At 45.4% G+C, this 14,679-nt stretch overlaps 1 protein-coding gene across 1 annotated transcript; it reads left to right on the forward strand.

Moving 5' to 3' along the window:
* The first annotated feature begins 4,103 nt into the window (after window positions 1-4,103).
* On the forward strand, window positions 4,104-10,645 carry LOC110475466 (cytochrome P450 2K1-like). Its single transcript, XM_021539651.3, is given in 10 exon segments — window positions 4,104-4,124; window positions 4,126-4,329; window positions 6,489-6,651; window positions 6,816-6,965; window positions 7,236-7,396; window positions 7,856-8,029; window positions 8,568-8,709; window positions 9,260-9,447; window positions 9,931-10,072; window positions 10,458-10,645. Coding segments are annotated over 10 exon segments (1,533 nt in total).
* Window positions 10,646-14,679: the final 4,034 nt, after the last annotated feature.

Here is a 14,679-nt window from a genome sequence, read left to right on the forward strand (position 1 = left end):
AAAGGCTCGGAGTAAAGCACTAGGGGATTTTGTAGCTTGACTTGGGATAGCTGTAGGAAATTAATGAGCTGAACAAGACCAAGCACATTCAGATGCTGGAATTTGTGCCCTTGAGACTGCTGTTCCCAGCCCAGGCAGAGAACACACCTCAGAGAAACATCCTTCCAGGATCACTCATTCCTCTGCCTCACCTTCGGGAGCCGAGCACGCCGCCAGCTCTTACATAAGGCCTCTTGCTCCATCACTGCCACAGGCTGTTGTAAACCATTTTTCTCCCTCTTAATTCAGGTTCCTAGACAAGCAAAAATGCAGAATATTGCCAGAATAGTCTGGGGAATGGGGATTTCTGTTGTGGATGATTAATGAAATATTATTGTTTTGCACTTACAGGGAAATCGTAGTTTCATGCCAATAAGGTCAGGGCCTTAATATGTTATCTGCTCTATAAAGATGTACAGATTGATAGCTCATTTTCTGTTATTACTGAGCCAAAGCCTCATCAGTTTAGAGAGGAACATTGAGAAATAGCAACGCTGCACTGAGAGGTGAAACAAACCTTCATCTTAAATTGCTTATTGCAATTCTGGTACATCTAAATCCACATCTCCACCTGCATCAAAAGAGAGGCCAAAAAGGAAGATGCTGGGACCCTGCTTCTGTAGATCTAAGAACTATGATCTATGTAGAACTAATCACCCTTCATGATATGCCTCAAATTTCTCTTGGATTAACACAATTTCTGCAATATGTTGTTGAGAGAGACAGAAGCCAGAGAACCAGAACAAAAAATCCTCGGAGCTGTGTTGAGGGATTTGATTTATCAGATGTATTTTGAAAATCATATCTTTATAACCCAACCTACTCAATACTCACCTCCCAGGTCAGGCTGCCTTGACTTGTTGGTGTAAATGTAGATCTGGAAGATCATGGTTCTAGCTACAGTTACAAGGGATTTTACTGCAAATATTTGTGTAGATTGCATATTAAAAAGTATATTGCCAGCAACAAAGCCAAGGATCTCCCATGTGTTTTCTCACTGAGTGAGGCTCATGGAGGAATGGCATCTATTCAGTCCAAGAAGGAGTCCTTTAAAAGCAACAAATTCCCTAGAATGGTAAATGCTTAACATGTGTGTGAAATGTTAGGCTCACCTTAGGCTCTGCACAGACACAATGCACTAATCTCATGCACATATTTTTTATTTTCTTCTCCCAGTGACCAGACTCATCACATATAATCTTTCCATTCAGAACATGGGGAAAAAAACCCCAAAACAACAACCCAGGAATCTATTTTTTTTTTAATTGCCATGAAATAAAGATTTTAAAAAATATTTTTCAGGAGTCTTTCTTCCCAGAGTAGATTTGCAACCCACACTGATTTGACAGATAAATGAAAAAGAAATTAAGGAATCATTTGTATAAAAATGAGCAAAGTGAACACTTGAGATACTGATCACTACCCTGTAGTCATCCTGTAGAAATACAGATTTGCAGGGTGGGAAGAAGTGGGTGTAATCCAATAAAACAATGCAATAATGATGAAAAGTTGAAAGAGGTCAAAGTCAGAAAGCTTTTGATTTCTTTTTCCACTGGCATTTGTCAAGGCAAGCAAAATCCATTAGCAAGGAGCAGCCTGAGTTTTAACACATCTGGGTCTTTAAAAATGTTAATGTTTAATAGGGTGTGCTCAGGCTTTATATGTCCCTGATAACAGTGCATGGGCTGATAGGCATCTCCAGGGGCTGTAAAGCAGTGGCAGAGCCTTGCAAGGCACACAAGCACTTGGTGTTCACTCTCGTGGTTTATGATGTTATCAGCAGCCATTGACTGAATTATGGCCTTATAATAACCCTTTCCCTGCATTATCCTACAGTTACTGTGGCACTGCTAAGCTGTGTCCCATTAGAAGGTGATGTGACCTTCTCCAGATGAGCACACAGGAGTTACTGTGGTGTTTGAGGGCAGGCTCATTGTCCAGGAGGAACTGATGAGTCCCCCTGAGCTGTGCCCACAAAATCCGCTCACCTGAAGGTGGTTCTGCCTTGAGCTGGTAGAAAGACAAAGATGTGAGCTGGGAGCAATGTTTTCTCCCAGTCCTGTGTGGGATCCTCACCTGCAAGCCTGTGGCTGTAGGCTGTGTCCAGGATTGCACCCTGGAAGCCAAGGGATGTGAGGAAGAAATGGGGGTGAGGACATCACATTGGCTCTATTTTAAAACTGCAAAGATTCCTCATCCCTCATTTCTCACAGTCCAGCAGGCTGCAAGTCCATGGGCTCACTGCTTGAGAAAGGGTCTCGTCCTATATTGTCATCACAGATTGAAGCCCTAGGGTGGGTGATTTTTCTTGCTCTAGTAGCAGCCTGCTCTACTCCAATAGAGCTCTATGTTAACAGCAACAGATTTCCTCCTTTGGTACCCAGCTGGCCCCATGCAGGGCTTTTTCCCTCCCTCTTGCTGCATATTATAAAGTCTCAGGAGTCCCAGTAGTCACACCATTTGCTCAGAGAAGAATCTGGCAGAACAGGATATTCTTGGAAATGTCTGGGAGAGGAGGGTGCAGGCCAAGACCTCTCAGCTGTGCAGCAAATCTTGAGATGGATGTGACCATTATCCATTGCCCTCCTTTCTTTGCCCACCCTGCCTGGTCCTCTTCTGCACAGGAAAGTTCCCCCTTGTGAAAAACTCCACTCCTGATAACAAGCCTTGGAGAGCAGGCAGACATGCAGACAGCTTTTTCATGTCAATTTTGTTAGAGTTTATTGATTCCCCTTGCCTTTGGCTAATGTACTTTTATTATTATTAATAAATAATCATAATTTTTCCATCAGTGTAGTCTGCACCTGGGAGCCTTGGAGAATTCTAGCAAAAGAATTATTAAACTAAAGATTTTTAAAGGGTTGAACAGCAGCAGAGCCCAGTAATCTGCCAGAATCTGCAACTGGGGAGGAAAATATTCACACTTGAGAATATGGGATAGAGCATCAAATCAGCTCCTTCCCCCAGAGCCACCATTTCTACCATTTCTGCTTTGTTGTCATCCCCCAAGGATGCAGAGGGTGGGGGTGGCCTTGGAGCTGTCACCTGGGCACGTGGGCTCTTGCAGGACCCTGCCCTGGCTTGGGACGTGACTCAGTACCTGCAGGGCCAGAACTGCTGCCATGTGCTCCTCCTGCCTGGCACCTCCTTGGCAGCAGCTGCCCCGGCAGCCTCCCTCCTCCATCCTCTGCCTGGCCAGCTGCAGAGTCTGATCTGGCTCCTCCCGAGTTACAAGGATTCAGGATCTCTTTCCCAATCTAGGCAGGATTGCCTGCAGGGGATGGTTTCTCCTAGAGGATGGCATGCAGCTGTTCATAAACAGAGTCATCACCAGTTGCTGAGCAGGCATGGCCATCCAGGCACGTGGTTCTCTGGGCCCTAAACTGCCAAATAGTGACTGACACAGTGCCAGGGGCGTTTTGGGATTGCTGGTAGGGTTTTTTTGGGACAAAGACAATAACAATGCTAGCAATACAAAACAGGGATTTGCTCAAGGAGGTGATTTTACTGGGGCAGCAGGAAAGCAAAAAGAATCAGAGCTGTCACCTGAAAATAGATCTGCTCCTGTCAGCAATCCTGAATTATCATATCTGCATGCAACCACCATTGCAGTTTCTCTGTGGCCAGCCTCATCCTCACTGAGGGTTTGCTTGCCAGGTGCAGCCTGGGCCATGCATTGTTGTGGGCTTGCCCTCCTGTGTCCTGCTTCCTCCATTGCATCACCAGAGGTCCAGCTGAGTCCTGGGACCTGGCACAGTGACAGCAGTCCAGCATGGCCCCTGTCCTTGAGTTCTGACCCTGAAATCACATAGAGAACATGCCCATAACACAGATATTCACTGCGTAACAAAAACCTCGTCCCAGTGTTGTAGATGAAATAAGAGCTCTGGATTACAATAATCCATGGTTCAGAATAAAAAAGGGTGTTTCATCTGGCAGGAAAATGGAGTACATCTGGTCTGAGTGGACATAAACAAGTCTGCAGAGCCCTTTTCTCTGTGTAAAGCCACTTCCCCAGAAGGTGTGTTCAGGAAATGACAGAAGGGCTATAAAGGGACCCCAAGATGCTCATACCCTCACCTGGCTTTGGGCATGGCTGTGCAGAGTTTCCTGCAGTATGTGGGCTCCAGCTCACTGCTCTGTTTGGCAGCAGGGCTGTTTGCTCTCCTTTACTTTCTCTCCAGCTCCAAGAAGTCGGTTTGCAATTTGCCTCCTGGGCCACGACCTCTTCCTCTGATTGGGAACCTGAACGTGGTGGACCTGAAAAAGCCATTCCAGTCACTGACAGAGGTAAGGGCTGAGCGAGCAGGCAGGGGGAAAATGTGCAGTTCCTGAAAGGAGAAATGCAGCTGGGAAAACAGAGATGTGGTTGTGTTTGCTTAGTGTGGAGGGCAGCAATGAGAAATGTGGCACACAGGCAGGCTGGCAGAATGACTTTACCTTCAGAGATGCACACACACACTCTTGTATTTTTATATATAAATATAATACACACACTCCTTTCTTTATACACACTTAAATGTAGACCACCCACCCCTTGCAATCTACTCCAATTGTTGGTGTTTTGAGCCCTTCAGAAGCTGCAGGTAAAAGACTTGAGTTGGGCCAGGCTTCTGCCATCAGATGTCTCACTGCCACCAGACCTTTAGGAAGGGTGGGTGGATGGAAGTGATGAAGCAAGAAAAGGTATCATCCCCACAGCAGAGGGAAAGGGGATGTCCTATGCACACTTTTTTCCAAAACTATATCTCTGCAATACTCTGCCTCCCCAGCCCTCCCCATGCACACACTGCCCAGGGTGGTTGAGGACTTGATGCATGATTTTATATGTATAGCTAAACAAATTGCTTTTTCTTACACAGCTCCATGGACACTTATATTTCTAAAAGCGAGAGAGGAAAAAAAAAAAACTTAAATATTAAAAAGCCAGGGGCAATGTTTGTTTCAGAAAGTGTCTGCTGTGTTCCCTCAGGGACCTGAGGACAATTCAGTGGGAATTCAGATTTTATCTGGTTGCTGTACAGATAGTTGAGATGCTGTGAGGGACCTGTCACATGCCCTGTGTGTGTGCTGCTTACTGGACACTATGGTGGGGGAAAGCTGGTCCCCAGAGAACTCGTTCAGCCACCTGAACATCTGCAGTGAGAGGGCAGTGCAGACACTGCAATCCTCCTGTTAGCTGTAGAAGAAAGGGCATCCTGCATTGCCAAAGCACAGAATTCCTACAGCAGGCACACAGTGCTCATCTGCCTTGATTTATGGGCAGAGGATTGTGTCGAGATCAGTTCTGATGGCTTCTGGTCCTCAGCTCCTGGATAGGCTTGAGGGTGTCAGTATGAAACTATTTATGAAATATTTTTGGCAATACTGGGGGATTTTATGATACAAATGTCACGTGTCAGCACCAGACTAATTTCCTATAATCTACCAAGAAGCTTTATTTGGGCTTTCAGGCCTGCCACATCCAATACTTGTGCTGCTGAGTAAAAGCAGAGCAGCTGCCAAGAAGCACTAATGTGAGGAGATGGCCAAAGGAAGGCTCGGAGGCAGCTGTGATTCCCTGCCCCTGGCTCTGCCACACTCTGAGTGCTGCCAGGGATGAAAGAACCAGTGCTAATGTTATCTCCCAGGCCGTCAGACCACTGCTTGATGAAAACAAATTCAATTTGTCTGGTGTAATAACAGGAGCTGCTTCTAATCTGAAATTCAATTTGTGGAATCTATCTAATGCATAGAAAATGGTAACCCAGGCACATCAGAAACAAGAAGACATTTGGAGTGGATGGCTTGCAGTGTGTTCAAAGAGGCCTAAAATACCAAGTGAATGATTAGCTTGTCAAAGCTACCTTTCAGGGTAAAAGATGATTCATATGTAATTTGTGATGAAAGCCTAACACTCCTGTGACATTATCTACCAGAATATGCTTCCTAGTCAGATTCAAGTTTCTGGTGGCCAGCAAATAATTCCATAATGACTGCAACACTACCCACCTTGCCATAATTAGAGACAAGTGCTGTCCTGAAAGAAAGAGTTATTGTCTGGCTTTGTTTTTGCAGTGTTTGTGGCTTCAGCCTCAAAGGTGTGTGCACGTCTGCTTGCCTCAGGTCACCAGCACTACAATAAACAGGCCTGCCTGCTACAGCATTCTCTGCCCAGCCTCCCAAGGTGGTATTGCTGGCCTGTTACTGCAGAACACCACAGGAATGCAGTGGCTTTATTGACTCCCCTGATAGGAGCAGTGATAGCAGACACCTTGTTGTGCAAACAGGGTGCAAGCAGAGATGCTGGCAATCGATAGCTACTGCTCACTACTTGAATTACAGCAGCACCTGGAGACATCAGGCAGGGCTGGGAGGCTCCTTTTGGTCTAGAAACCACCTAGAGTGGCTAGTACTAGTGTTTGAGTCCAGATCTGGCTTTGAATGAACATATTTATTCACCCTGACAGCTCTCCAAGATATATGGCAACGTCTTCACGGTGTATTTTGGACCCAGGAGGGTCGTGGTACTGGCTGGATATGAAACCATCAAGGATGCCCTTTTAAATCATGCTGAAGAGTTTGGAGAGAGAGCAGAAATACCCATATTTAGGAAAATGACACAAGGAAATGGTAATTGACCTTCTGCTTGGATAAGTTTTGTCTCTGTTCATTACGTTCTCATAGAAGAGAGTGCTGTCCTCTTCCAGATCACTTTCTGTGATCAAAGGAGGCACCAGTGTGTAAGAATGTTTATGAACCACAGGTGCCATAAGGATGTTACACATTTATTTTAGGCATAGCATTCAGCCATGGAGAGGTGTGGAAAACTCTGAGAAGATTTACCTTGTCTACACTACGAGATTTTGGAATGGGAAAGAGAACCCTTGAGATCCGAATCCTGGAGGAAGTAAATTCCCTTATCAAATATTTTGAATCCTATCATGGTGAGTGTCAAGTCCTTCATCCAGAGGCAGAGAACAGGTCTAGCAGAACAATAAAGATTAATGAAAGTTTAACTCTGAGCAAATGGTATCTCGTGGTTAAAGTTCAGCATACAGTGCAGTAGGTTATTGAACCTGAAACAAAATTCCCTGCTATGAATTCTGGGTGGGGAATGAGTTTTCTTTGGGAGCTCAGGGCTACATTTCCATAGGAAACCAGACTGAAACAAGCAAAGTCATTTTGTCATTTTTTTTTCATTGCTTGAAATACAGGGAAACCATTTGATACAAAAATGATACTCAACAATGCTGTATCCAATGTCATCTGCTCTATATTGTTTGGAGAGAGGTTTGAATATGATGATCCAGTATTTCTAACTTTGCTGAAGCTGATAAATCAAAATACTAAGTTGTTGGGCTCCCCTATGGTGCAGGTAAGAACTTAATTTTATATTTTAGCTGTTAAGTCTTTGGGGGTTTCCAGCATTTGTTCTCCTGGCCTCCCACATATTTCTTCTTGAGAACAAGAACATTGTCAGTCAGTCAGCCTGTACAGAACACATTTGTGTTTCTGTATCTGCAATGCACAGATTCCCAGGCTCCTGCACTTACTCTGTGAAACTTATTAGTAAAAGAAAAAAAAAACCAAGGCCTTCACAAAAGGAACAACTTTACCCTCTTTGAAGAGCAGAAGCACAGTCCCAAACCTGCCTCTTTGGATTAGAGAAAGAACATTCTATTTCTGCAGGAATTCAGAGCTCCTTAGACTGTAGAAGGAGGAGAATTACAGCCTCAAATGTCAGGGCATAGGACAAGGGACCAGCAGTGTGATTTGAGATACCAGTATATGTTCCAAAATACCAATTAACAGTAAAACTTCTCTTGCTCTACAGTTATATAACTTCTACCCATCCCTTGGATTTCTGTCTGGAGCTTCCAAGACTGTGCTACAAAATATCCTTGAATTGAATGCTTTTCTCCAGAAGCTCTTCCAGGAACACAAAGAGGAGCTTAATGAAAATGACTTAACAGGCTTTGTCGATGCCTTTCTGGTAAAGCAAAAACAGGTACTTTAAAACTAAGTCCCAGTGTCTTTCTGTTTCCTTCCCTTAGCTCTTACTTAGCCAGCCCTTAGGACTGGCCATCTGTCAGGGTCTGGCAATGAGTGGAAGCAGAAGAACTGCAGTGAGCAGAATTTATCAAAGCTCACACATTGAGCTCTGCTGGAGTTGCTCATGGCCCCACTGGAACTGCTGGTTAAAGGGATTTAGTTGTTGAGACATCCCACGAGGGGGAAATAAGTTCTCACTCAGTACACATAAAGAGGAGATCATCCCAAACCTTCCTGCAAGAATGGTACAGTGATAAACTGTGTTGCAGTAAATAAATTCCAATTTATTGGAATTATTTCTAATACCTAGACTTGGGAATTACACATATGCTTGAGAGCAGAAAAATTCCACACAGCATAGACCCTAATGCCGAAAGACTAAATATTCAGTTTTAGTCACATATAAAGTCACAGAAGGCTAAAATGCAGATAAAAATGGTGGCAACACAGTCATATATGGGTATCACTTGCTGTATTACTCCCATGTTTTGAAGGAGTCAAAGAAACCACACACTGCATTCAGCAATGGAAACCTGATGTTTTCAACCCTGGACCTCTTTGCTGCTGGGACTGAGACTACATCCACAACTGTTCGCTGGGGGCTGCTTCTGATGATGAAATACCCAGAAATTCAGAGTAAGGAGGACAAGTCTCTTGTACAATTTATTGTTGCATGCTTAAGGCTTTGGTTGTGGAAGGGAGTTCAACTCATTCAGTGTTGCCTAGAGTAATTATTCTGAGTGCTCTGAGAGAGATAACAGGCATTGACTTTACAAAGGAATTTTATTCAGCTGGGTTGCAATAAACCAGGCCAGCCAAGTGGGAGAGGCTCAGGGGCAGCCTACAGACACAGGAAAGCTCCCTCCTGGTTATTCACCTGCAGGCTATGGACTTACGTCACTAAAGGTCTCCTCAGGAACTGATTCTGATCTGGTTTCTGTTGAAGGTTATGGGGCAACAAAGGTGTGTAATGAGAGTCAGGCATGAGATGGACTGTAGTGACTCCATTCAAGCTGCCCTAGCTCAACAACAAACCTGGAGGAACCACACCATGCCCTGACTTACCCACTTCTGCCCTTTCCAGATATTTACAGTTTTCCCTTTTCTTCATCTCTGCCGAACTGGTAGCCATTTCAGTCGCAAGATGAGATTGTTATCAGCTTCTTAATCCTTTCCTCCCTCCAAGGAAAGATTCAGGAAGAAATGAACCATGTCATTGAACCAGGAGAGCTGCCTAAGTTGGAGGACAGGAAAAAAATGCCTTACACAGAAGCAGTAATACATGAAATACAAAGGTTTGCCAATATTGTCCCCATGGGCGTATCACGATCGACTCCCAGTGATGTGAATTTCCGAGGCTACGTGATTCCTAAGGTGAGCTCTGAGGCTGGCAGCTTGTGCTGCACAGATTCCTCACAGCTTTCTTAAAAGCAGAAGAAATACATAAATAACTAAAGACATGGTGATGCATGGTTTAATCAGTGCTGTGACCCTTCATCTTAGATCCAGGATAATTACTATAAACATACAATGGATTGTGGTCTGGTACAGTTGTTTGAATCATTATTAACCAGAGATTTAATTAAATCACACTGGTTTTAATCTTTTATGTCAAATGTGGAACCTCTACCCCAGCACCTTTGTTGAAAGATCTGACTCTGTAAGAAAGGAATGTTTTGTGGTCCAAAAAATAAAACAGAAGTTACTGAAAACAGACAGAGCCACAATAGGACAGAGAAACATTCCCCAGTTCTATCTGTCATGTTTTATTTGGTTCTTCACATTGGAAAAATAACGCAGTTTGGTTCAAGTGAGGGAGTGATCTCCTCTTCCATGAGTTTCTTTGACCCCTTTCAGGGTACTGAGATTATTCCACTGCTGACCTCTGCTCTGAATGACGAGTTGCACTGGAAAACCCCGGATCAGTTCAACCCTTCCCATTTCCTTGATGCCAATGGGAACTTCATTAGGAGAGAAGCATTTATTCCATTCTCCATAGGTAAGAGGGCTGTGGGTGTGAAGCTAATGGCAGTTCCCCCTGATTTCAGGATGAAATCAAGTGTGAAAGCCAGGGGACACAGAACAGAGGGTAAAGAATTTCTGGTCATTTCTCCTGTCCATTACTGCTGTAGGTAACCACCTCTTCTTTGGGAGAGATGGGAGACAGGGATTTACTCACAGCCACTGTGAGTTCATATATCTACCGATTTCTGTGTAGTTTGAGACCAAATCAGTAGCACCTCAAATATACAAAGAGAAGGAAGGGAAAATTTCCTACCTCAGCAGCCTGCTCTTCCAGACTGTACCTCCTGTTTAGAAGGTCTCAGACATCAACACTAACAGTTACAGTGCTGACCATTAACTTCTCCCTTGGTTGTTTTCAGGGAGAAGGGCTTGCCTTGGTGAAGGACTGGCCAAAATGGAGCTGTTCCTCTTTTTTTCGGGCTTGCTCCGCAAATTTGTTTTCCAGCCTCCTCCAGGAGTGGAGAAGTCAGACCTGGATCTCACTGCTGATGTTGGCTTTACCTTGACTCCCATGCCTCACCTGGTTTGTGCTGTGCCCTGTGAATGATCAAACAGCACAGCATTAGAGTAGTGAACACTTCAAGCTTTAAAGCAAATCTAGCTACACTGGGGAAAAGCTGTCCCTGAGCTTTAGGGGAAGGAAGACACCAGGCACTGTTATTTTCTCTCATTCATCACATCCTCTCCAACAGCTCTTGCAATGTCTGTATAATGCAAACCCTTCAGAGAACTCTGAGTTCTGCTCTCAGAAAATGTGATTCATTCCTGGAACAGCACATCAGAGATGCTGTTTTCAGGCCAGTTTGAAAAAGTGAAATGCCTTTAGACTTCCTCTGTAGATGTAAGCCATCAGAGCTCTTCCCTGGTAGTGTGTGGGGAATTTCTCAGCCCAAAGTCCAAGCCCTATAGCACAGCTCATTATAAGTGGCCCAGCTGGAGACAAGAGACACTCAAAGGATCTGGAAATCTCCTCAGGATGGTTGTTCAGCTCAGCCTCAGACTGAGCTTCCATTGTGCGATACAGCCTGCCTTATCTTTATTACAGAGTCCCAGACACAAGGGTGTAGCACGGGCTGATGCCAAGACCCAGGCACGGGGCAGTTATCAGAAAACATCTAAGTGCTTTGGGAAATGGGTTCTTTCCAACTCACACCAGGCACTTCATGCTGAACAGCCCATTTATGATGGGGCCAATTGAGCAGCTTTCCGCTTCTGCTAAGAAAGGCATTTCTACCACTCCCTCACCTCTCCTGGCTTCATGCTGGCTCTGGCACTTGTCCAATCCCTTATTGAGCCATCTTAGATCCCTAACCTGGCAGAAAATGAGCAGCCATGGCACGGGAAGAGTTTCTGAACGTGTGGCTGAAGCGATACAAGCCTGCGGCAGTGTGAGGGCAGTGGGGCTGGGGCTGGGCAGGGACTGCCACACTCCAGCAGAGAGCTGGGAGAGGCTCAGCCCCCTGCTCCACTTCCACCTCAGGGGCTGTACTTGCTCTGTAGATCTTCTCTACCCTTCACAGAGTGAAAGGATCCTTCAGGGGATGAATCAGCTGCCACAAGGTTGTCATTTCTCACTTTCTGCACTAAATGCATTGTGAACCATCATCCACAGGCTCCTAATTCCAAACTTACCAGGTGTGTTGTGATGAATAGGGACAGTATTGTCCATTCAACTGAAAATGGAGCAGTTATGGTAAACCCTACAACAGAAAACTAAAGTTACTGTCACTTAAAGCTGAGCTGTGTGGAAATGGAAGGAAAGAAAGGAGAAAGAATACGAAGAGATGAAAAGGTATGGCAGCCTCTGGTGAAGACCCTGACTCTCCTCACTAGCTTTAGTTCACACAACTAAAACAGCACTCTCACAGTGATTCTGCACTTTTTACTTGTGCTGGTGCTGCACTTGGTCAGGGGCTGTAGCACAGGCTCAGCTCCAGCTCCTGGGCTCAGCTCAGGGAGTGCTTAGCAAGCTCTGCCGACAAGGAATCCTCTGCTGCTGGGCCTGCTTGAGTTTGTTTTGCTGTTGCTCTATTTGCAGTCTAACTACTGCAAGCCTGACCTTATCACCTACTTCATCATTAAATATTTTGTTCTGTTGCTGTTGATCTATCTGGTGTGACAGTATGCAGTTGATTTCAGGTCAAACTGATAAAGCTGGGCTGCACCACCTTCAATACCTCCTCATGAGAAAGGTGAGCACAGGGATCTGTGGGCAGCCTGCAGCCAAGACATGTTCAGCAGCACAAAGAGTGACAATACTGACAGCCACAACCACCCCAAAGGAAACAGCTGGATTTCTAACTCCAGAAAATCACAGCTGCTGTGTGAGGCAGGACGTGGCTCCACAAGGCTCTCTGTGTAGCCCCTTTCAGTGGTTCCTGTGTCTCTTGCCCTTGCTTACAAGGAACCCATCACAGTAAAAACCAGCAGGAGTTATCCAAGGCTGCAGTCTGGGATGCACTGCTGGTCAAGAATGATGCTGGCAGGGGAAGTGCAGAGATTTGGGGCATTTAATTTAAAGGGCTGGTGTTTAGTGGCCCAGGCTGGCTGACTGGCAGTGGTGTGGTGGCCTTTAGGTGGCCGATACCCAACCTTCCACGTCCTCACCAGTACCACCAGTGACAAGCGGTGGCAGAACGCCACAGGGGCATGAGGGATGGAGGACAACCAGACCACGAGCACCTTGGGGCCTGGCTGCCCCAGGAATGCACCCAGAGCAGTGTCAGTGCCTGGCAGGTGTTTTGTGCTCAGCTCTGTGTGCTCAGGCAGGGCAGCACGTAGCAGCACCGCTCCGGAGCAAAACACAAAACACGTACCAGACACCTCAGTGAGACAGGAATTTCTTGTCATCGCAAGACTTTTACTTACCTTTGTCATTTTAATGCATTGCACTCAGAGCCTGGCTTGAAAAAAAAACCACAATACACTCCCCCTGGCTTTTCAGAGATAATTTAAGTCTCTTTCTGAAAGGCCTTTTTATGAGTTCAGAGGCTCCCAGGGCAAGTGAAATACCAGGAGAGCAGCAGCAACACGTAACTTTTGCCCTACAGGGTGCTGCTGGTCCAAGAAAACCCTGCAGGAACAAACATTTTGCCCAGGCACAGAGCATGTGCCATTGCAAGTTCTCATCGCAGTGCCCACGTTCTGCACCCTGTGCCAGCCGTGTTCCTTCCTGCCTTCCAGCCCCTCTGCCTCAGCTCATGGAGCAGGCAGGGCTGAGTCATCCTAGGCACGCTCTGGGGGAAACCGTTGCCTCCAGCCCGTTTCTTGGAAACTAATAAAAAAATAAATCTCAGAAATGTTGCGACACACTTGCTGCTCCTGCTTCTGGGTGGCTGCTGTGCTGCAACATCTCCACACCACACAGGCAGCTCCGGTGAGTGCCCAGCAGCCGCTCGCTCTGGGACCCTGCTGCCCAAGCCCCCCTCTGGATCACACCCACCTCCTTCCTTGCCTTCTTTGCATTTACAAGACTGAGGGCCCATATTTGCTGAATAATGGCCTTTATACGATCTAACCTTTGGACAAATTTACCTTTAGCCTTGTGCTTCCTCATCATGTAAGACAGCCCTTTCTTCCCTGAATGATCATATTCTTTTGGCTGGGTATGCCAAACTTCCTCCTCAAAACCACTATTCAACCAGGTAACCTCAAATGTTTTCTAAAAGGCTTATGCCTTGATAAGGGATGCAAGCACCAGGTGTTTAGTATCTTTGACTTAAAATCATTCCATTCTCCTGTCTTGTTTCCCTTCTGGAGCCTGCCAGGTCAGCTGGCTTCATTAACTTCGTTAACTTCTTCCCTCTATCCTTTAGAAGCTGCTTTTACAAACTGAAGTCCTCCCAGAAGTTTCAAATCTAATTTTGTCTTTCCATTGCACTCATGAATCCACTCATGATCACTTGATCCAAGCTAATTTTCTGTGGCTAGCTATTACATGTCTCCTACCTCAGACACAAAGTCTGAAATCACATCCCTCCCGGGCAGTTCAGAGCTGACTTTATGAAGAAGTTTATGGGCTACAACCCCCCAGGGATAGTTGGGCTTTACCATTATTAACAACCTTTGATCTCCACTTGACATCAAGAAAGCCAAAGTCTTCTGTTAAAATACTAATTTTTTTTTTTCTAGTAACATGGAGATCTGAAATCCTACTTAAGCCTGAATCTGAAGGTTCTAATAGGATTCCAAGAGCCTTTTTATTTCCCTGTGTCAGCAGAGTGCTTGGAGGGTCATAGTACTGCTAATGAAGGACCTTGAGGTCTTAGGGAGGAGCAGGTTATAGAGGAATGCCAAGCACCTTTTCCCATGTATATGTTCTTGCACACACATGCATGGGTTTGTAATTTGAAACTCTCTTTACTTCTGGACAGGCTTTGCAAACTGCTTAGACCACATTCTCTGAGGTGTTTAAAGAGGGTGGAGTATGCAGTATTTATTTAGGTACTCTACAAACCTTAATAAGAATTGAGTGCTTGTAGCAATTGCAGAGAGCAAACAGAGAGCCAGCTGGCAGAAACTGAACAGTGCCACTGCATTTTTATTGCTTCTAACCCCAAAGCCAGATTATTACTAAAAAAA

The sequence above is a fragment of the Lonchura striata genome, chromosome 16 (genome assembly GCF_046129695.1).
Source record: "Lonchura striata isolate bLonStr1 chromosome 16, bLonStr1.mat, whole genome shotgun sequence".
Taxonomy (NCBI): Eukaryota; Metazoa; Chordata; class Aves; order Passeriformes; family Estrildidae; genus Lonchura; species Lonchura striata.